Source organism: Rhinolophus sinicus, chromosome 16, assembly GCF_057876585.1.
Source record: "Rhinolophus sinicus isolate RSI-liver-muscle chromosome 16, RSI-T2T, whole genome shotgun sequence".
Lineage (NCBI taxonomy): Eukaryota > Metazoa > Chordata > Mammalia > Chiroptera > Rhinolophidae > Rhinolophus > Rhinolophus sinicus.
In genome coordinates, this window is record NC_142516.1 from 93,088,709 (window position 1) to 93,112,739 (window position 24,031).

Sequence of the window (24,031 nt, forward strand, 5' to 3'; positions counted from 1 at the left end):
TACATTACACAATTACATATAAAAATCTAATTACTAGTAATAAACTAGAGAAATCAAATTGTTATCCAATGACAAAAAGTCCCCAGTGCCCTGAATTTTAAGAACCCCCTTTAAACATCAAAAACATACTGTGCTATCACTATTTGTACTCTGAAACAATGAATGATGATTTAAGGTTACTACAAATAACACTTCAATATGATTTGCTTTTTATTAATCAGAACATCTTTACATACTTGAAAAACAGTAGTACACATACAGAAATATTACCTCCCTCAGCCAACGCTTAATAAACATATTAATTCATTACCTTTTGCAGTAAGAACTCAGCAACCTACCTCCAACCACTCCTGAGGGTCCACTTATAGAAACCTCTGGCCTAGAATTTACTGTATTTTTTTTTTTTTTTTTAATAAACCTGCATTTCTTTTACAACCTCTTCTGGCTGACAATGGTCTTCCTTCAATTAATCAATATCCTGAGAGTTTGGTATATTTGTAATGATGAGGACTAAATATAAGATTATAATTCCATTAACCATCAACGGCTATCTAAACTCATTGGGAAAAAATAGACCACAACTGATTAAAACCATTTGAATTTCTAACATCTAATAAATTCACTAATTTCCATATAATCAACACAGGGCACTACCTGTACCTAATCTATAAGTTAATTAGGTGTGTCAAAAATCTTGCATTTTAAAGGCTCCTACACCTAATTAATTTAGAATAATAAATCGAGATCTACAAATCACTGCAGCTTGGGGTCCAATCAGTTGGACCATGAGTAAAAGACTTAAAATTCAAAATAAGTCAGTCTCAAAGATTATGTTGTATTTTGTCCTGCCATTCATTAGCAACTGTGGGCTTTTCATGAAAACATATTAAGTTCCTTACATTTTCATTGTTGAAATAAAGACAATAACTGGATGGGATGCACAGAAAAAACAGTCACTGCTAAAGACTCACGGACAGGGAAACATCTGTAAACAAAAAAGACCTTATAATTTGTGGAGTCAATACACAAATGACATACAGGATGAGAGGATGAAAACAGAGGATGCTGCTAAGTAAAAACTGACATAAATTATAGCAAAGCAGGATATACATACACACATAAACATATCTTTAAGCTCTACCATGAGTCAGATCCTGAGGGAAGAGTCCCCCAATATTATCTACATAAATGTAAGAAAGCCTACAAAGCAGTCCTTACTTGTTCTTAAAAACTCAATGCTACAATGGAGTTTTATGCCACCAAAAACAAGATCAGGTGAAACACCCTTGCTAAGCAAGGCCACATTCAATTTCTAAAAAATCGGCACGCCAAAATGCAACTTCTGTTACTCTTCTGCTTTAGAATGGAAGCAGAATACAAGACGTGGAAAAATAAAATACCATGCAGAAGCTATGAAAATATCTTCAGTGAAAGTGAGTAAAGCTGTGTTTTTTTAAGTCATTAAAGTTATTTCCACAATAAAGTATCAGCTGTAACGATCACATAAGTTTTTATACGAATTTCAGTCCCTTATCAAAACCAACCATCATGCTAAAATGCTATTCGCTGATTATGAACAGGTTTCCTTCTGATTTACTTATATTTACATCCTTGATTAAATTCGGCCTTAAAATGAAGCACAGTATCTTCAGAAATGCTCTTTGCTATAACTGAACTTAAACTAAGGTAGTGGCTAATTGAAACTAATCTCACACACATTCCAAAACAGATAAATGTAAGTTTTAAAACTGCAGAATCATAAGCAACAGAGCACTTCAACCACCACCCTTTGACAAGCACAAGGCACTATGCCAAGCACTTTACACCCATTAATGCATTTATACTCATAATTCTGTGAGACAGACACTATTCTAATACCAACGTCACAGATGAGAAAAGTGAGGCTTAGAAGAGGTTAAAATAACGTGCCTATAACCTCACAACTAACACAAGGTTAGGCTCCAGAGCTTGTACTCTTAACTACGGTATTCCACCTTCAATTCAAAGAAATCTGTTCCACATTCTATAATATCCCTTAACCTATTACAATCTTAACATTATTCTAGCTAATCCAAAAATGACCAACTACAAATTCTTAAATAAATCTATCTCTCTTTGAATCTAATTAGCAGGGATAGGATCAATGAGAAACAACAGCTACAGACACCTCATTCAAAGAAATAACATTAAGCAGCTCCCCCTCCTCATTTCCAAAATGCAAGAGCAAACCTTGGGAATTACAGAGTTGGGGGAAATTACATAATTCTTGTTAAATTTAGCTTAAAACTCAAGCTAGCATGTTTGTGGATGTGGATTCTAAGCTCATCTTTATGAGTTCTTTCCTGATCCCTACTTTCCTAGGAAAATAGGGAAGAACCACCAGTAATGCCAAGCTCTTAGTATCAGCTACTATACTTTGTAAATACAATGACCAGAGTAAAGAAGCCAACGAGATAATCTCAGAATGATCTACTAGTTCCTAAATCCAAGTGGTAAATTCACCATGGTTTTACTAAACCATGGTGAAGAACTAACTCAAAATCCCCAAAATTAAAATTAGATAATGGCTAATTACATATTATAAATTAAACAGCATTATATATTATAAATAAAAGGCAACTGTTTCAGTACATGTGTTTAAATACGGCAAATTGTCAAACACCAAATCACCTTAAAACAAAACACCTCCAAAACAAAAATCTCTCATGAGATCTTTTTTATCAATAGAACAAAATTCCCTTTCAATCATAAATTTTGAAGTCCCGTTCTTGACTCAACAAAAGCAAGTGGTCACTGCACACAGAGTACCAATTAAAATAAAGTACAAAAAGCACGTGGTTGAACTACTTTGTCACAACAAAATTTAATCTGTCCTCTCCAAAGCACATCTCTATCTCAACGTAGTCCTGGAAGTTCAACCTGGAGTACTCTTAATTTAGCAGGAAAATAAAAATAAATCATTCAAAGTTGAGTCCTTTCCTACAGGAACTGTCATATTTTTAAACAAGTTTCAATCTCATGTTACTTGCATAGCATTTTAAGAAAAGAATAGACTGAGAGTGGAGGTAAACAATAGTAAGAATGTCACACTGACCTCTGGCAATTAAAATGCAGAGGAGAGAAGGAAAAGACGAGAAAAATGCAGAGGAGAGAGAACATACCCATTTGCTAACGGAAGCTGATTACTATAGATCATTAACAATAAAAATGATAGTGGATTCAAATTACATAATGACAGTCCTTTTAATTTAAAATCACTAACTCATCAGATAGGGAATTACAATCTCATTTTAACAAAAATAAGCTTAATATTTGGTCTTTTTTCATGTACTTAATAAAAGGCAATCAGAATAAGTATGATATTTCAAACCTGACAGCATAAATTACTTGTGAAATTCAAGACCAAAAACAAAATGGGGAAAGAGAATGAAACATCTGAGATGAGGCTTTCATCTCCAATATGCAACAAGCTTACAGCGAATTAAAAAACAGTAGCCCAACAGAAAATGTGCAAAGGACATGAAATAAACACCAATGGCCAATAAACATAAAAGAGAAGTTCAACAGCACCAGTAGTAATTCAATCTAAACAATGAGGGGGTATTTTGCCTATAAAATGACGGAGATATGAATATTTTTACATGTTCTCAAGGCTACAGAAAAACCAGCACCTATGAGTAGGAATATAAATTTGTGCATTTCTGCAAGTTTACTGATCTATTATCAAAAGTTTAATTGTGTATTCTTGCCCTAAAAATTGTGTTTACAGAAATTTATACTAAGATAATCACAAAACGGAAAAAGAAGCAGGTGTAAGGTCAACGTTTTATCGCCTCCTCTGCATATTACCAGTGGGCTCTCTCCACTATCTCTCTATTTTTCACCTTATAGAAGACTCAGTCATCTTACCCTTCTCATATTGCCCTAGAGATTTTTTCCTCTGAAATATAAATAAATGTTATCTACATTATTCTAGGTAAATTATTTTATCTCTCAAAACTTCCACTTCCCAACCTATAAAATCAAGAAGATAATCTCTCTCAAAGAAATTGTTGGGGTGATTAAATGATATAATAAAACATTTAATTTATAAAAGAATTAAGTTTACCATACTACCTGGAACAGATACAGAAAGTCATCATCAATATAAATAAAACCAAGTTTCTGTCTGCCACTACATCGTGACAAAACACCCCAGACAATTCTTCACCAAACCATGAAGAACATATTTGAGAAGCTAATGGCTCTGCAGGAAGGAGGCAAAAAATGAATGCTGGGGAAAAGGGGCCTGAAACACGGCCATCCTCAGAGCCCAGGAGAAGTGCTTCTCCAGTGAACAATCCTAATCCAGCCTCATCCAGAATGAGTAGCAACAGACACTTATTTAACAGTCGTTATCAACTCGCAAACAAGGTAGAGAGGCTTAGCTAACACTCTTTATTAGGCACTTCTGTGACAGGCAATGGATCTCATTTAGTCTTCGTAACAACTCTACATGGTAGATACTAAGTAGTCTTCTCCTTCTGCAAATGAAGAAACAGAAAGGTGTAGCTAAGCTTGAAGACACAGATAATCAGTGAAGAAATAGAGATTCAATTCAGACTGCCTGGCATCCAACTCCAAACCCTAAAACCTTACATTATTCAATGCTACTGGGTTATTACTAGTCCTATTGTCTGCTCTTTGAGAGAAATAAAAACTCACCAAGAGGCTCTGAGCTGTAAGCAGGATGCGTGGGTGCTCCGGAGCCCATAGGAACTGGGACTCCAACAATTTCCATAAGGGACCTGTGTATGTCACCACATCTAAAACCTGCCCTCCATCTAGCTCCCGTTGGGCGAGTCCACATCCCCACAGGGCCCAGGTGAATGGAGGTCTAGTGGGCTGCAGTAAAAGACGAATGGCTCTGGGTGTGTTCATTTGGAATTCCAAATACAATTTTCCATAGAAACACTGCTGCGCTCACTAAGTAAGACAACATACATAAAAAATTTCAAAACAACAGTTTTACAAGGTAAGTTCAATATTGCAAATGTCATTAAAATTTCAGTTATTTTTCAGTATCTTCTCCATCTTCCCCTCATCCTTCATTTTTCCTGAGGTCAGTAAGTGGTTCAAAGTTCCAAAATGGTCCTAACCCATTAGAAAAATTAAGGAAAGATTTGCATCCCAGATGGTCTATACAATAATCCTATTAATTTTTCCAAATTTACTTGAGCTTTCTCCATAAAAGAACTCTACCATAAAGACTCTCTAGTTTGTTATTCCATATTTTGTTCCCTAGAATAGAAATAATATAAAAGTCATCTAATGAAGACATAACAGAAATGCTACGAGAAAATTTTAAATGTCAAATTAACCAGGAAACTTTCTCTCTATATATATATATACTCAGTTTTGTAATAGCGATGGTACAAAGAGGGATGAGTGCTCTTAAGAGAGAACAATAATGGGAAGGAGGGCCCTAACGGAGCAAGTACTGCTCGTGATCTTTTACCTCAAGCAGAATAAACAGGAACTGGGCCTTCCCCACCTCAATCTCCTCACAAAGAAGCCATCAGCAGATAAGTCAGTGCTTTCTGATCCCATTTCCCTTATCCTAATATAGAGCTTTAAAATCAAGAACAGAAGAAATAAACATGATACTTCAGAAATTTTTGTCCCCAAAGCCCAAAGAATTGAACTTGTTAGTAAAGCCTAAAAAATTTACCAAAGTGAAAATCTGTTATCCCACTATTAGAAATAAAATGCAAATGGCCAGGTAAAGCTGCATATTAATCGAAATACCATCCTAAAGTACAACTAAAACAACGCAAATGACAGGCACCAGAGCCTTTCTTGCTTTAACGGAAGGAGAGAAAGTTGAATAGGATTATGACGAGGTCACTAAAAAGAGAGCAAAAACGGGCCAGAAAGATATAAAAGCAGAAGGCACGAACACCAGACCCAACTTCTAAAGCTGTGCCTAGGATCTGTTTCACTCTGGGGTTGCTCTGCACAAAACTCACATCTTAGCAAGAATAGTTAGCAAGATGTCACAGTACTGAGTCACTTCATTTACGAAAATCTGTATTTGAACATCCAACTTCGCTATAAAGTTGCTTTGTTCCCAAACCCTTTCTTACCAAAATTTTTACTGCGGACTACATCACATTTGTTGAGTCACAGTGTTTCTCAAGTCCTTTCCTGTCATACCACTTCTCAACCTTAACTATCTTGCTATTAAGGTTTCCTCATGTATTGATCCCTAATATATTAACTCCTGTTTTTAACAAGCGCTATCTCCCGTGTTTGGGGGGTGGAGGGGTAGTGCTTAACTCCCCCACAGAGTATACAGCCATAATTCAACTTCTTCCAACACCATCCTTGGCCCACAATAATTATACACATTTTCAAGTAATGGTTACTTTTTGTATCTAAATAAAATTACGTATTCCTAATGTGAAAAATAAGGGGAACAAAATCAGTGCTTCTCAAACATCAATTGTGAAAGATCTTTTACAACTTCCTACATTTGATGGTTCTATACTTATATAAAGTAAAAATGAATTGTTAGGAAAGTGATCACATATGTGGATGTTGCAGTATTATCAAATCGTTACAGAAGTTCCTAAACATTTACTTTCAGTGTCTTAACTTGTGTCTCCCTCCAGAGGTAACAAACATTGGCCGTGGGACACACTAAGCCTAGCTGTGACCTGAGGCAGATATTCTCAGTCTACAACTCCGCAGGAAGTGTTTCACTTATTTAACAAAAAATAAATCAGCCCAAATGGCTATGAACCTCTCTGTATGGTTTTTCACATCCTACAGTTTACTTCAGTAAGTCCCTGTATATACAAGGCCCTCAGCCATTGTTTCTTAGTTCATCTACGATAGAAAGAAGAGAATGTAAGTATCTACTGAAGATCCTAAGTCTCTACGTGTAATAAAGTAGTGCCTTCTGCTTAAGTACCTTTGCTTCTCCGCATTCCTCAATCGCAACTCAAAACATCTTTTCTCCACCAACTCTTCCGGATCTAGAGATTTCTCTGCTACTTAGCAATCAGATATTTAAATTGGCATTAATTAACATACTGCTATGTAAATGTTCTCTAGTAGGTTCATGTATTGCCTCTTCGATTAGATTTGAGAAAGGCAGGAAAAACATCAGTCCATTCTTCTTAAATTCTCTACATAGCACGACTGCCTACAGGAAAAATACTTGACTGATCTGATCCCAATAATTCATATACCCACAGGCAAAAAGCAACATACCTGGCCCAGGGGTTGGCCCAACTGAGATTTCTAGAAAACGCTTTACTAACTAGCTATGAAATAGTAGTCCTACCTATTCCCCGATATCACTATGCAATAAAATGTCACTGAGTAATCATAATAGCCTGCTTAGATCAACATGGAATTGTAATTAAATGTTTACATAAATTTGAGTTAACTTCCACTAAAATCACATCATTAAATAGACATTACAAATTACAACAAAATAAAAACAGGCAGCCTCCACATGCCTTCAATTCACAACGTGTGGCATGCAATATTCTTATGTCAAGAGTATTTCTAACACAAAAAGATTTTAAACCTTCTCAACTCAACCATTAACAATTTTAAATCATGTGCAACCTGTACCTTCATATATTCCTAATCGTACAGCCTACTATGGGGAAAAATGTTCTGTATCTTCACATATTATTTAAAATGTAAATGGCAAGAAAAGTGTATCCTTCCAAGATATACTATGTGAACTCCGAATTTCTACGTAGAGACTGACACATAGGTCCTTTCAGTTTAGACAGACAGACGAGTTTAGAGATGAAAGACACCACAGCCACTAAACAGGCCATGCTCATCAATTAAGACAGGAAGATTACAGCCTAGGATGTTGGCCAAGGTCACAAAGCTAGAGAACCAGACCCCCCACAAAATCACAGCAGAGTTCTCATTTCGCTATATTAATGTGCTTCCACTAGGACATATTCCAGTATCTCTCCAAATATTGAGGTCACATTTGTAGTAACATTTCCTTTTACTATTTTCCTTTACTAAGGTAAATTTTAAAAGAATGGCACTGTATCTTCCTTTCTACAGTCTCCAGGGATTTTTACTATTTTCTCAAAAATATTGTCAGTAGCTCTAAATCATGTGTTTCAACTTTAAAATAGTCCACCAAACCCTCGTATTAGGAATACTTAAGTATTTATTTGCGATTTTTCGCTTTACTTTCTATTCATACACCAGAAATTCTACTTATCACAGTTAACCAATTATTAATTTAAGGATGTGAAAAGGGCGCCAGAGGGACCCCTGAGGCCACTTAAGGGCTTTCTATTTTCTCCTATATTAAATAGTTCCAGATAACTTGATTTCTAGATTGTATCTGCTTTTCAGCACTTCACTGTTTCCTTCCATATTGACAGGCTTTGTCTAATGTCACTTCTCACTATTGCCAATGCGTCTGCTTGTGTCCAACTCTACCCCACTTATCCCATATTGACAGAAACTACACATTCTAACTTATGAGAATTCTATACAAAGCAAGGCTCTTGGTGAGGGCCTATAAGGAAGTCTAGAAAATCAAACCCGTACATTTTAGTCTATCAATTCTAGTGGCTTAAGAGCACTTTGTAATTAATTACCTCCTTGATCTCATCTGTTTCAAAAATGGGGATAACACTAAGTATTATACATGAGATACTGATGTAATTCATACCTGACCCCATAATTTTTTTTGTCTTGAAAACATCCAGTCTCCTTGAATTCATTTGAAATATCTTCTGATCAAATATTTCCTAAAAGCATCATAAGCTTATTTCAGTTTTCTAAAATTAATACTTTCCTATTGGACTTTCTCCCATTACTTAGGAACTGAATTAGTTGTAACCTTATAGTAATTTCCACCAAGATTTACAACCTCCTGAACATCTTTCACTGCTACTGATCCTAACCAAAAATAAATGTATATATCGCTGGATTATTACTATTAACATATGATGCTCATTAAGATTCAAAGGCATCAAACTACAATAAAGTTTTAATTTCTACTTATTATAGAATCAGTCCCTGTAACATACCACAAAATCTATGCATGGCCTGTCCACCTCAATTCCAAGTGAAATTAAATAAATTTCTAATATGAAGGGAGTTTAAACTTTGTAAACAGTTGGGCCAATTATGAAAAGTTGAAGACTTTAAATTTGCTTTCAATGAGATTAAATTAGGGGAGAAATCTTTGAAATTTAAGCAAAGCAGTCAGAAAATAAAACATGATCAACATGCCTACAATGGGTCACTTGACAGCAACTACATTAAATCAGATGTTATCTTAAAAAACAGAATACATTAAGATAAAGAAAAGGAGCAAAAATAAGCAGAAGGATTTCATCCCTTTACATAAAATGTCTCTATTCCATGCACAGAGATCAAATAAAACTCTACATACAAGAGATATACAAGGAAAGGGGTAAACAAAAGGCAAGAAAAACATTACAGTCCATTAAGAGCCCTCCCCTCACTTAAGAGAATGTGAGCCATTATGAAGGTAAAGACCAATATCACCTCTACATTCCATTTAATTTCACATAAGTTTCAATTTCACCTACCTTTCTTCTCTGAGAGATGTTGAGGGCACCAAAGTCATTAAACAAGGATGAAGCAGGTGATGTTAGAGGATCTGGAAGGTAAGTTATATAAGTTTCCACACAGACAACTCTGGTAACCCACAAATTTAATAATAAATGTTTAACCTGGCAATGCTTATAAAAGTGATGAGAAGCATACACTACACTAATAGTTACACTCAGTGCCTCATATACAGTGGATGTGCAAATATTTTCTGAGTGAATGAAACACAAATTGGAGAATACTTCATTCAGCTAAAGCTCAGTACACACTTATTCAGAAGCTATATGAATTAGGATGCTTCTGTTTGCTTAAAACTAAAAGAAAAATCAAATAGAAAAAAAAAGATGACGCTTAACCATGTTATTAGGAATGTGTTTATGAAGGAAGTAAGTCTACTTGCAATAAATGTTTGTTTAGAGACCAAATCTTGACAAAAATTAAGGGGAGGAAAGGTACGCAGGGGAGGGGGGTCAACCATACTTCAAGTGATCAGACTTGAATTTTAACACTTAGGCAAGGCCTTAAAACAATCTACTCTATAGAATATTCCATATTTTTAGGTTTATCACCAGATATTTGATATTCTTACTAAAAAGATAAAGTTTTAAAACACAAACATGAAATCCAAAGATTTTGTAGGTTCAAAGTTCTATTACTCTGTGGCCAGAAGTCACAAACAAAAGTATAACTCTAAATTGTTTCTCACGTAACAAATCAGTAGAGTTTCTGAAAAGGCGTGCATGATGTATACTGAAATATTTTATCTTCATTTCTGAGCTTTAATCTTATGTTTCTCATTAAATTATCTTGAAACCCTTCATAACGCAGTACATATAGATTGCTGCTTAATTTCTCTGGCTTCTTCTGCCTGAATTTTCATAGTGTAGTCCTCCACTAGAATTAACAGTAATAATAATGCAAAGAGAGGAAGCTAATAAAACAGCAAGACATAAGATATTTTTATGTAATTTATACACTCAAGGCACTTAATAATTAATATTATTCATCCTTTATGCTACCTTTGATAAAGTTTAAAAGTCAGCATATAAACACATTAGGAATGCTAAAAATATTATGCTACAAATTAGTTTCTAACAATTTTATTCAACATTAAAATGTTGCTTATTTTTCTACAGCAAAAGAAACAGACTGAAATTTCCAAATAGTGATAGAGATTTGATACATAAACATAAAATGTCTATCACATAAAATGTCTATAATCTACATGCAAATTCTTATTCTCACCATTACTAACAATGATTAACATTTTACAATGCAGAATATTAACGCTCAACTATTACATATTTTTAAAAACCATTCTTGACATTTATTTTTAAAATAGCATACAAAGATATCTAGACATTCTGTATCAAAAGCCTTAAAAATGTCCCTAATCTTTGAAACAATAATTCCATGTCTAAGAAATGTTACCAAAATAACTCAACATATGAACACAGATTCATACATGTAATCAAATATTGGAGTATAGTTGTTTAAAATAAATAAGTAAATTATGAAAATAAACAACAGAATTCAATTTATGATTGAGAAACTTAGGGTATTTAAAAGTATATTTAACGCAATCTTAAGTAGTATGTATATACTTAATTATTTTTATGGAATCCAAATGGAACCAAATCTTAATAGTTATCTCTGCGTAATAATAAATCATTTTTATTTTCTTCCTTATACCTACTCATAATTTTCAAAATTTCTACAATGGACATATTGTTTATAGAGTCAGAAATATACATAAAGAAAAGGAGACCAAGTCTTACCATGGCCTGCATATGGCTTGGCACTGTCATTTAGAAGGCTTGGGGAGCTGCTACTATTAGTCATTCTCTGAAAAATAAAACATATATGCATAATATCAGTAAGGAATATAGAATTAAAAATATTCAACCAATTAAGATTGACCCTCTTGGATCAACTATATGGTGATAGAAGGAGAACTGAGTCTGGGTGGTGAACACACAATATGATACATAGATGATGTAATACAGAATTGTACACCTGAAACCTATGTAATTTTACTAACAATTGTCACCCCAATAAATTTTAATTTAAAAAAAAAGACTGATCCTCTTTGCTTCTCCTATGCATCTTTCACATTACTGACACTCTAATCATTGCTGCTTGGATTTATCTATTCCAAATTTACAAATTCTCTGTATAACACAACAAATAAAAATTTTACTCACTAGCCAGGTATTTAAAACCAAAGTTACAGACTTATTTTGAACTGCACTTCTTATAACTTATTACCCTGGGCAAGACACAAAATGACTACGTTTCCTTGCCCATAAAATATAAATTCCAATATGTATCCAAGAAGATGTAAGTGACTATATAAAGTCAATAAATGCTCTGTAGTATCTTCTGCCAATGCACATTCTCCTTCATGCACTTTACAGATTCTATAAAATTAGGCTATTTCCTGTTCTCTAAACGTGTCCCATTTTTTTTAACACACTCCACAGCCTCTATGGTCTATCCCGAAAGGCCTTCATTCCAAACCCACAAAACACAGTGAGGAGTACAACTAGTCCCCTTCTATCGATCCTCACATACTCCACTGTCATCCCACCGCAGCCCCAGCACTGGAAGGCCCCCTGACTCCAATCCGACATGGAGATGGCTTTCCTCTGTCCCACCTACCTCGTCATCTAAAATCCCACCGCCCAATCAACAAACTCAGGGACACAGGAAGACTCGATGTCCTCCAGCCCCGAATCAACTCCACTGTCAGCGCCACATAAAGTCATACTAACCATACCTGCATCAAGGGATACTTCGTTTCTACAGGACTTCCAAACCCATTGACTCCAATAAAGCTGCTGCTGAAATAGGAATCTGTGAGACTCGTATCAGTTAAAGCACCTCCATCTATTCCAGGAACTGAAAGAGAAGGGAAATTCATGTATTTAATTATTTAAAAGCACGAAACATCGATGTAGTTTCTGTGTTCCTAAATAACTTTTAAACTCTCAATCTGCGTCACACTTTATTTTCCTGTTCACAACAAAAGGCAGGACCAAATAAAATTGGCTCAGCTCTAAAAATCTATTAAACAATGTTCAAGTTGATTGGAGTTTTTTCCCCCAGAGATGGTAATTTATTTTGTTATCAGTCAACGAAGAGCCAGGGCTGTTTCTCCAACCTATCGTATGGACCAGAGCAGCAGTCTCACATTAACTCCTAGTTCAGGACAAACAACTGCAGACGTAGCAAGGGCCTAGAGTTCAGAAATAAAGGCATGGACAGTATGTTTTAGATGTTCTTCTTCGTAAGTACTTGGAATGCTGTTGTTTTTAAGCTGTTAGTTAAGTACAAAGCCTTACACTTTATAAATCAGCCAAACTGCAAGCAGGACTGCCCTTGTCTGAGCAGAGCCTCTGAGAACCACTGAAACCACTCCCACCCCCAACTAAGAAGTAAACTAAAGACACGCTGCTAGCTGGAAGCAGGACGCTATGATATGAATTTTTGTATACCCCCTCCAAAGTTCATGTACTGAAATCCTAACCCCCAAAGATGACGGAATTAGGAGGTGGGGCCTTTAGGAGGTGCTTAGGTCATGAGAGTGGAGCCCACATGCATGAGATTAGTGCTCTTTTAAGAGACCTACAGAGATCCCAAGCCCCTTCCACCACGTGAGGACACGGCAAGAAAGTGTCCATGTATGAAGCAGAAAGTCGGTCCTCATCAACCAGACACCAAACCTGTCAGTGCCATGGCCTTGGACTTCCCAGCCTCCAGACTGTGACAATCGAATTTCTGTTGTCTGGAAGCCACCCAGCCTGAGGTATTTTGTTAGAGCAACACAGACTAAGACAGGAATTCCTTGGGAAGCAATCTGAGGGTATTTTTATTCTCTAATTTTAAAACTTATTTCTCAGAATGTCCACAAAGTATATTACTTTTATAATTACTAAAAAATTATCTTTAATAGTTCATATCTTTTAAATTAGTGATTACAATTTCAGATGTGGCTGAAGAAAATAATCAGAAACATTTGAACATTTATATGCAAAGATGGTCATCATTATGTTCATTTATATACAAATATTAAAAGTATTATTTTAATAACAAAAAATTAGAAATGATGTGAAATGCAACAACAACGTTAAGAATAACTAAATTCTAACTACTACAAAACAATTAAAAATCATCGTAATTAATGGCTGGGATTTATTTAATATCTAGCAAATCAAAACAAAAACTAGGAGGAGGGACAAAATAGGCCTGCTAAATGTTGATCGTTGTTGATCCAAGCTGAGTGATAGGGATTATGCTCTCCTCTCCACTTCTATCAAAGTTTAAAGTTTTCCATAATAAACGGTTGCAGAGAAGGAGGATAATAAAGATTAAATAACTATGTCATAACTATGATAGGGGATTATTATGCTCTCCGCTCCACTTTTATCAAAGTTTAAAGTTTTCCATAATAAACGGTTGTAGAGGAGGATAATAAAGATTAAATAATGGTATCATAACTATTTACTATGTGAAGTGAAAAGGGAGCACATGTTCATTTATAGGACGGTAACTGTGTGTGCTTACATATATACACACATAGAATGTAAGACTGCATAAATATACCAAAATGTTAATCTTGTGGTATCTGGTTGATTGAATGGGAGAGACTAGTCTTTTCTCTTACGACTTTTTCTATAATGTAGTCAATTTCAGGCTGCTGCTAATGACGACGACAGAGAAGTCCCTGAGGGGAGAAGCTCCTCTATTCCACCAAACCCTTTATGGCCTCTACTCTTTCTCTTTTCCTAATAAAATAGAATGGTTTTCAAAAATGAGTATAATTCCAGAGTCAAATTATTTTTTAATGTAGCATTTTTATTTCAAATGCTTTTTAAAAATTTATATCCAATTTCCTCTTTTATTGTATTAGCTTACACAAAGTCTGAAGAAAACTATTATTGAACATGCCAGGATTCAAATATGTATAGTCAGTATCTTACTAGATTTTAAGCAAGATTCACTGAAATAAGCATCTAAGCATTACAAAATATTTCAAAATAAATGTTAAGTTGCTGTCAGAGGACAATAAAACAATCTTATAAACTTCCTGTCTTTTAATAACATTTTATCATTAGGAAACAGAATTTGTCCTATATTACCAAATTTCTGGTAGTGATTTTCACTGTATTAAAATTGGTTTCTATTCCTTCAGGACACACAACTTTGAAAGAAGAAACCTTATGCTCCCTAACAGAGGATCTTCTGACTGGGCTTAACAACAAACGGGAGAGGCAAGAAGGCTCAATATGGCCAATAATTAAGGGTTAATTTTTTTTACAAAACTAAACATTACACGAACACCCAAAACTGTGAAGAAACTAGAAGAAAACATAAGAGGAAAGCTCCTTCACATAGGTCTTGGCAACAATTTTTTTTGGATATGACAACAAAAGCACAAGAAACAAAAGCAAAAATAAACAAGTGGGACTACATCAAACTAAAAACCACAGCCCCTGGGGGAATTATGCTAAGTAAAATAAATCAGACAGAAAAAGTTCATATGGTATGATCTCACTTATACATGGAATCCAAAAAAGCCAAACTCAAAAAAATAGAGAGTAGAACAATGTTGCCAGGAGCTGGGAGTGGGAGAAATCGGGAGAAGTTGGTCAAAGGGTACAAACTTCCAGCTATAAGATGAATAAGTTCCAGGGATCTAATGTACAGCATGGTGACAATAATTAACAATACTGTATAACAAAAAAATGGCAATTATGTGTAAAGGGCATGGAGGTGTTAACTACCCTCACTGTGACAATCATTTTGCAATGTATATATTTATCAAATCATGTTACATACCTCAAACTTATGTTTTTTATGTCAATAATATCTCAAAAACAAGAAAATTCAAGTGTAAGTATATGTGTGGAAGAAAAAACATTCCACACATATACTTACACTTGAATTTTCTTGTTTTGGAAAGTTACAGTTTTGGAAGGAGGGGAATGGGAATTGAAACTTCAAGAGTAGTTAGGAAAATTACTAACCTATACTATTATTCCGTTCTATATAGATCATAAAGACATTAATTTTTTATGGTTACTAAGAACAGACACATGTCCTACTCACATTATATAGTATGTTCAAAGGGAAAAGGCATGTAGAGTACTTTTAAGTTGAAATTGCATTAACTTATGTGAGACCTTAATTACCAAGACTAGATAATCAAGAAATTTTCGCTCCTTCTACCCCTTGTTTTTGCAAGCCACTTGAAGTAAACTTTTTACCATCTCTGTGGAATAATAATTGTATAATAATACAATTAGCATTATTATCATCAGTATCATAATAACTTTAAGTAAGGTTTAGTATTTCCATGAAAGGTCTATTACCATCTCTATTATTATAATTATTATATTTCTATGGACTAACTGAGCAATCACTGTATAGCTATTAATCTTAGTCTCAACGAAAACTGTGGCAGGGTTGATATTCCTTTTATTTTACAGTGAAGCAAACTGTGATTCAGACAGAGTAGATCACTTACCAAAGTCATAAAGAAAGAACTGGGATATAACAGCAATTTCTCTATTGCACTAAACTGTCTTTCAATTTTTAACAGAGGGAATTAGAAGTCAAAACACGAAATTTCAAGCCTTCAGTTTTTAAATGGTCGTGAGACACTCAAACTTTAAACCAAAGGGTCTTCCAGCACCAAAAGATCACAAGTTCTACATCTGTCAGCGGTTACCCTACAACTGTTAACCTATAAAAGTGCCCCATAATAACCTACTGGGGGGGAAAAGCCCACCCTACAGCTTAACTAATTAAATGTTCACCTGCACTTGTTAGTCTTTTCCTTTCTTGATGAAATGAGTTTAAACTCCCAAAACATCACAATAGATCAATATTACCCAAAGGGAATTCTTTAGTCAAGTAAATTTGGGAAATGCTGGGGGGATAAAAATGTAAACGTATTTCTTTACTGCACTTCTCAGAGCCTGCATGTATAATGTGAACTGTGACAATTCAAAAGGAAATGGAGCACTTCCCAAATGTACTTGACTGGGGAAGGAACCCTTTTTACACAGAGCAGCTTGAGGGGCTCGGGTTCCATAGAACACACTTTACAAACTGCCCAGCTGCAAATGGTTTTCCTCTGCCGACAAGGTCATCAGACAAAACACTGGCAATGCTTATCCCAGGGGATGAAATCCAAACTTCTTAGTCTGACATTAAAAAGCCCTCAATAATCTGTTCTCAACCTAGGTATCATTCTAATATTTCCTTAAAGTGCTGGGTTCGAGTCTCGGTTCTGCCACTTACTAGCCACAAAGTCTTGAGCAGAAATGCTTATAAATGGAGATTACAGCATCACTTATAAAATGACAATCATACCATCTACCCCGCAAACTTCAATGAAAGTTATGAAAAACAAGGACATAGTATCTTTCAAATTCTTTTAAAAACCTCGATTGCACAGCTCTACAAATTTACTACAAGTAATTGAACTGTATACTTACAATGGGTGAGTTTTATAGTGTGTAAGTTGTACTTCAATAAAGTTATTTTTTAAAATCACTGGAGAAAAAACTGAATATCTTACACAGATGCTTCCAAAATATCAAGGATTATAGTTTAAAATAATAAAAGTGTACACCTACTATACAAAGATCTTTATGATAATCATAACATTATTGAACTCTCTCCTCCAGTCAAAATGATACACTCATTACCTATTTTGAAAGTCTACATTTCACAATACGGGGTACCATTAATTGCCACACACACACACCCCTAGCTCTACATTCTTCAAGACCCAAATATGACAAAAAAGAAAAATATTTGGAGTTAGACATCGAGTTCTAACCCTCCTTTTGCCACTTACTAGCTGTATGATCTTGAGCAAACAACCCTCTAAATTTCATTTCTCAATCAGGGTGTGGCAAGGACTCAAGTGAAGTAACCTATGCAGAGGCCCTCGCGTCCTCTCACAAGTAATCATGGCTGCTAACGTCCTCTTCTCCTGTCTCTAGAATGCAGTCCTCAATTAGTCCGAGCTGTTAACACCTCTAACTCTTAAAACACTATCTATACCATTCAACTACAAAAAAATTTTCCTTTAACTCATTTTTTATTGCTATCTTCAGCTATTTAAACCTTTACATTTTTGCATGTTCCTGTACTTTTAACCATCCAGATTATCTGTAAACTGAGATTTGGGACTCGTATCCCCTAATCTATGATCACATTTATATAAACACTTATTTATGATTAAACATTTTGAAAGTAGATACTTTTAAAAATTGATAAAAGATACAACAGGCTTTCACATCCAAACTTTATAAAACACCCCCTGCACTATGACTGCCTCTATTTTCCTGGTGAGGAACTGAGACTCAGAGATGCTGCACGACAGTGCACGGGACACGGGCCCAAGACACAGGACGGTCCTCCACACACTCAGCAGGACTCTCCTTTCCTCGGAGGGATTTGCTAGGAGCAAACACCACCCGGCCTGAGATCTGCCTCGGCCAGCAGCCACCTACCGCCCTTCCGCTGCATTTGTAAGCTCAGGCTCAGTTTCCTCCCCTTAAAATAAAACTGGTAACAACTACTTTCCAGTGTTGCTGTGAGAATAACGCAGTAAACATTAGCATGCTTGGATGGTATCTGGTGCCTATGGTGGTATTCTGTGGTTATCACTGGTATCCATTTACAAATCTATTTATAAAAGTTAGCTTGCTCTTTCTGATGAAACACTAATAGTCCTTCGTGTGGAATGCATTAAGGGAAATTTTTCACGTAGCTTTTTTTTTTCTTTTACATTTTAATATAAGAAAAGGTAGCTTGGAACATTTTCCACATCTGTTACAAAACCCACAGGAGTCATCTGGAAGAAAAGACTCAAATCCAAAGCATACTGGTCTGTTTTAGGACTGAACTTCCCTCAAAAGCTCACAAACGGGGGGGGGGGGGGGCGCAATGTTTAATGATCTCCATTTTATCTTTTATTAATAAAAATAAAAGATAAAATGGAGATTAAACCAAAAGCATAGGCTAAGGAAACTTATCTCAGTTGAACATTAAGCTCAGAAATTTCTAAACAGCCAAGATAAAAAAGAAAAACCGTAAGTTAAAATACACTCTCCTAATAATGTAATTATTTAGAGCAAAAGCACTTCTTAGTATTACTCTCTCCAGAGAAATTATTACAAGGACTTGTATATATGGAGCATCTTCAACACAGCTGAAAGGAAGATTTCTAGAAACACTTTTTATATTCACTGTCAATAGGAGTAAACAGCGTACTGACTATTAAACCCCAACTAACTGAGGTACTTCCATGAAGAGCGAGCAGCAGTGAGGTTCTAGTACTTAGCTGAGATGAGATTTGAAGCCAGAAGTCTTACTTCACAGGATCCCGAAACCACTACATTACACGCCTCCCTGTCATTCCCAAACTCCAGACTCACAGTTACAACTGCCTATTATTAAGTGTTTCCAACTAGATGTGCGACAAGTACTTTCAAGGTAAAAGCTCATTTACCCATCGCTCCTTTCTCTCTCATCCATCCCCTCAAGTAGCTGCCTCGCCAAATCTCTCTCAAACGTGCCCCCCTACAGTTCATTTCCACCCGCCTAAATCAAGCCCTTAGCGTTTCTCCCTTAAACTGTTTTCAGACTACCTATTCCCCGTGGTTTCCCTACCTCCATCCTTAGAAGCCAAAAGAAACTACTGTACTTATCTTCCTAAGACAGCTCTTACCACTTCACTCAGCACGGCGTGGCGTGCGCGCACCCCCCACGGCAGCAGCCGGTACCGCTCCCGCAACATGTAGTCTGTCCTCCAGCACATCAGCCGACCAGAGAACATCGTCAGTACGATGCTTTCTCTGGACACCTCCTCATCCTTGTTCGCATCTGAGGATGCCCTTCTTTTCTACCAAGTATGTTTCATACATCTTTCAAAAAATAGTTCAAACATCACCTCTTCGAAAAAGCTTCCTAAATATCCCTGAACAGAATTTGTTACACATTTTATATCTCTAGCATATCATTCTATGCCAACACTTACACATTTCAAAATTACTAGGCGTTTTACGGGCATTATCTCATGTTTGTACCCACTCAACTTGATGCTTTCATAAACGGCCAGAACCAGGAATGCTTGTATTGCCCCACACCTGGACGGTATCTGGCACAGAAGCGTAAATAAATGTTTGATAATGAAGCTCTCTGTCAGTGCCCAGAGGGCACACATACGATGTCGTTTACTAAAACATGTCACCTATATAAAATACCAGACCTCCAGAGAGGCAGCTGACATTGTGTTAAAAACCGCAAGGGCTACCTGGCAACCTGGCCCTCACGGAAGCCAGCGTACCTTGGCACCACGACAGCCACGCAATGCCCACAGCAAGACCAAAACCAATCCTGCAACAGCAATTTCAGACAGACCACGCAGCTTAACTAGCACCCGACTGAGATTCTAGTGTTGCACACTAGAGTATACACAGGACTCTGATTCCACCTGAATTCTTTTTTTAAGCTATGCATTGTTACTCAATCCCCTCACTCAGAAAGAACTACAATGCAGCAAAACTGGGAAAGGCCTGCTTCTGAGGAGAGCTCTGCTACTACAGGCCTTCCAAGACGACGTGGCTACAAAACAACCACATAAAGGGGGCTCACGGGTGAAGCGATTTAATATTTGGTACTGTCCATCTGATTACTTACTGAAAACTGTCTTCCAATAAAAGACGGTTTTAGTTTGGGCATCTGTGCCAAGATAACTGCTTTTTCTACATAATCAAAAGCTGCCAATAAATGTTTTGAAAAGTCTTCCCCTGTTCTTAATTGTTTTCTCAGTAAAGCAACTCGGAATTTCATAATGGAGAGAGAAAATTTGTTTCCAAAACCACCTTACTCCATGTGCAAAATATCTGTTGCAGAGTACCCAAACCTATGGTTTATTGAGAAATGAAAAGGGGTAGAGCTGTTTTTGATAGCGCTTGTCATCTTTTACCATACTTTAAAATTGGGGTTACGTTTATAAATATTGTCCACCTAAACCAATTAAAATGTCAGGTCTACAAAGGAAAAAAGCTTTTATTTATTTGGTTCACTAATGTATCCCAAGAATCTAAAACAGTACCTGACACAGAGTAAGTGCTCAATAAAAGTTTCTTAATTAAGAGAAGGAACGAATCTCTACTTTTAGCCCAAATTATACGCTAAACTGAAAGCGTGTCATACTCTAACATTTTCTAACACATTATTTGGATACATTAAATCTTTTTATAATGTACATGAGAGGACCTTGCTAATGTGTTTTCTTTAAACACTACCTTGGTCATTTTCCCACGCCTTGGGAGTAGAGAGAAGATCCCCTGTCCTACCTTTGTCAAGAAGGCTCTTCCTTAGCGACAGCTGACAGGTTGCTAGAAAGTCTATGAACCATAAAGGTCACTCAGGGGATTTAAAAGACCGGTTCCATTTTGTCTTTCTTCACCCCGATCGCATCCTTTCAATCAAGTATACAGTCAGATTCAGGAACAGCAATATTAAGAGACAGACTAAGTTTAGGAACAATGAGCAAGAAACGGAAGTTAAACCAAATAATACATAAAGTCCTTTCCAGCTTTTCCAATTCTGTATTGTTCTACTTACTATTTATGAAAGTAGCCTAAGGTATCTACATCAAGAATGTAGATAAACAATGAAAGCTTATGAAATAATAACACTAGTCTTTTATTAAATATACAAATGACATTCCCCAGCGATTATGTATAAATATTAGCTTACTAAGTTGCAAAAGATGTGCTTTATACTAACTATCGCTAGATAGCTGGGGAAAAAATCTTCCTGGAGCAGATGTGATATGGATGACTACTTCAAAGAGCTTATTTTCAGCTAACGGGGTATAAAACACCTAGTTTTTTTACTGAGATATAACTGACAAATGACATTAGTTTTAAGTGTACAACATAGTGATGTGATCTATGGATGTACTGCAAAGTGATTACCACAATGAGTTTAGTGAACACCCATCACACACACGGTTATACAACTTTTTCCTTATGATGACAACTTTTAAGATCTACTCTCTCACCAACTTTCAAACATACAATATAGTATTGTTAACTATAGTCACCTTGCGGTACATTATATCTCTAGGGTGTATTTATCTTATAACTGGAAGTTTGTACCTTTTGACCACTTCCACCCATTCCACCCACTCCCCACCCCACCTCTGGCAACCATCAATCTATTCTGTATCTATGAGTTCAGGATTTTTTTTAGAGTCCATACATAAGTGAGATCATATGGTGTTTGGCTACAGTTTTCTTTAATATACCAAATTTGAATCAGATTGCTGAAGATTCTGTATGCTCCTTAACATATGTATCATATTTTATGTAAGTTGATGTACAAATACACATAACACATTAAAATAGAACAAGTTAGTGCCTTCATTTATAAAAGACTACAAACACCTACAATATCCATTTAAAATTATACAATCATACAATGGAATATTACGCAGCCATTAAAAACAGTAGGGTAGATTTCTACATCTGGATGTAGAACAAACTACAAGATATACAATTTAGTGAGAAAATTCAAAGTGCATCCGGATTCCTTGTGTATGTACATATGCATATATGTGTAAGTATGTACAAGAAACAGGGAAATATAAACATATGAATGATTGTAGAGGAAATAATAAACTGGAAAGAATGGGGTCAGGGAACTAAGGAAGGAGGAAGACTACTTTTCACTGTGTGCCCTTCTGTGCTATTTAAAATTTTTAACCTGTTCATGTACATTTTCAATAACAGAAAAAAGACATCGGTCCTATTTTCCTAAACCTACAACTTTTAATATTAAAAATATAATTAAAAACTAGCTTTAGAAAAATAGGAACACTATCCTTACTTTTTAAAGATAAAGCAAGAGAGACACCAAGAGATATCAAAAAAGGGAGAGCTTTTTTATGGAGAAGGCCTGTTACCTACATGCCAATTAACACAGGAAAATAGTGAGTTCAACATGGCCTTCCCTCTACTGAAGTTAAGCTGCTGAGCAGTCAGTGCTTTTAAAAGCTGTTGAAAGGGAAAGAGGAGAAATTCTAAAGATTAAACATGATGTAATTTGTTTTCTAGAACACAAGCATTTAGAAAACACAGAAATATTTTAGAGTTGAAGTGATTTTGGACATCATGTACTCCACACCCCATTCTCCTATTTTACAGATAAAGAAACGTATTACGACGTGGACTAAGTGACTAGCCTAAGATCACAAAGTTATTTTGTAAGAGAGCGCTAAAATCAAAATCTCCAATGGTAATTCCCATAAAATTGAAAGGAGACACAAATACTGTATGTATTGATTTAACAACCATATGACAACAGTAGATAAAATATTTTATCTTATAGTTTTTGACTCAAAACAGTTTTGACTTATAAACGAGATATAATGTTTATGGAAAACAAATGTGAAAAACAAATGTAAAATATACTACTACCAAACTCAAGCAGGTGTGCGTGCACGTACACACTATGCACTCATTTGTTTCCCCCAAAAAGTCATATATTGAAGCCCTAACCCCCAACAAGACTCCATTTGGAAACTCAGCCTTTAGGAGGAAATTACGCACACCAAAATCATTAATGATTAACCCCCCCAGGCAATAAAATGTGGAAGTACTGGGTTACTCTGACTTTATACACTGCTGTTCAAATTAGAAGTTTATGACTTCTAATTTAAAAACTAAATTAAATAAAAATCAACCCTAAAATGAATAAAAAAGAAATATCCAAATCTGTCAATAAATGTTCTTTAAAATACTATCACAAATTTTTAAAATATCACTTCTAGGTTCTGTAAATATCCACAGCTTTGTACACAAAAGCAGATCTGCCTATATAAAAACAAGCAAAAAAATGTTGCTCCAAAATACAGATGAATATAAATGTTCCAAAGGAGAGAAATTTTTAAAAATTCTTTAAATATTTTAAAAAGAGAGAAATTCAGCAATAAAAACAAAAGAACTCTTTATACATACCAAAACCCTGGCGGAATCTTGAGGGATTTATGCTGAGTGGGGGGAAAAAGCTAAACCTGTTCAAATGAAATCAACATGATACATCACATAAACAAAATGAAGGATAAAAATCATGATCAGCTCAACAGATAAACTAAAAGCATTTGAGAAAAACCCGCAATAAAGTGGGTATGGAGGGAACATACCTCAACATAATAAAGGCCATATATGACAAACCCACAGCTAATCTCATACTCAGTGGTGAAAAAGCTGTAAGCTTTTCTTCTAGGTCACAAACAAGACGAGGATGCTCATTCTCACCACTTGTATTTAACACAGTACTGGAAATAATCACGACAGCAATCAGACAAGAAAAAGAA

General features: G+C 35.6%; 1 protein-coding gene across 6 annotated transcripts in view; it reads right to left on the reverse strand.

Annotated features, from left to right (window-relative positions):
• The window catches only part of PAN3 (poly(A) specific ribonuclease subunit PAN3), a 133,628-nt gene that overhangs the window by 96,516 nt on the left and 13,081 nt on the right, over positions 1–24,031 (reverse strand). For all 6 annotated transcript variants that reach the window (XM_074330062.2, XM_019736449.3, XM_019736451.3 and 3 more), the window contains exons 2-4: positions 12,398–12,519; positions 11,397–11,463; positions 9,597–9,667 (exon numbers count right to left, since the gene is read on the reverse strand). In XM_074330062.2, coding sequence (XP_074186163.1) covers positions 9,597–9,667; positions 11,397–11,463; positions 12,398–12,519 — 260 coding nt within the window. The remainder of the gene's footprint in view (positions 1–9,596; positions 9,668–11,396; positions 11,464–12,397; positions 12,520–24,031) is intronic.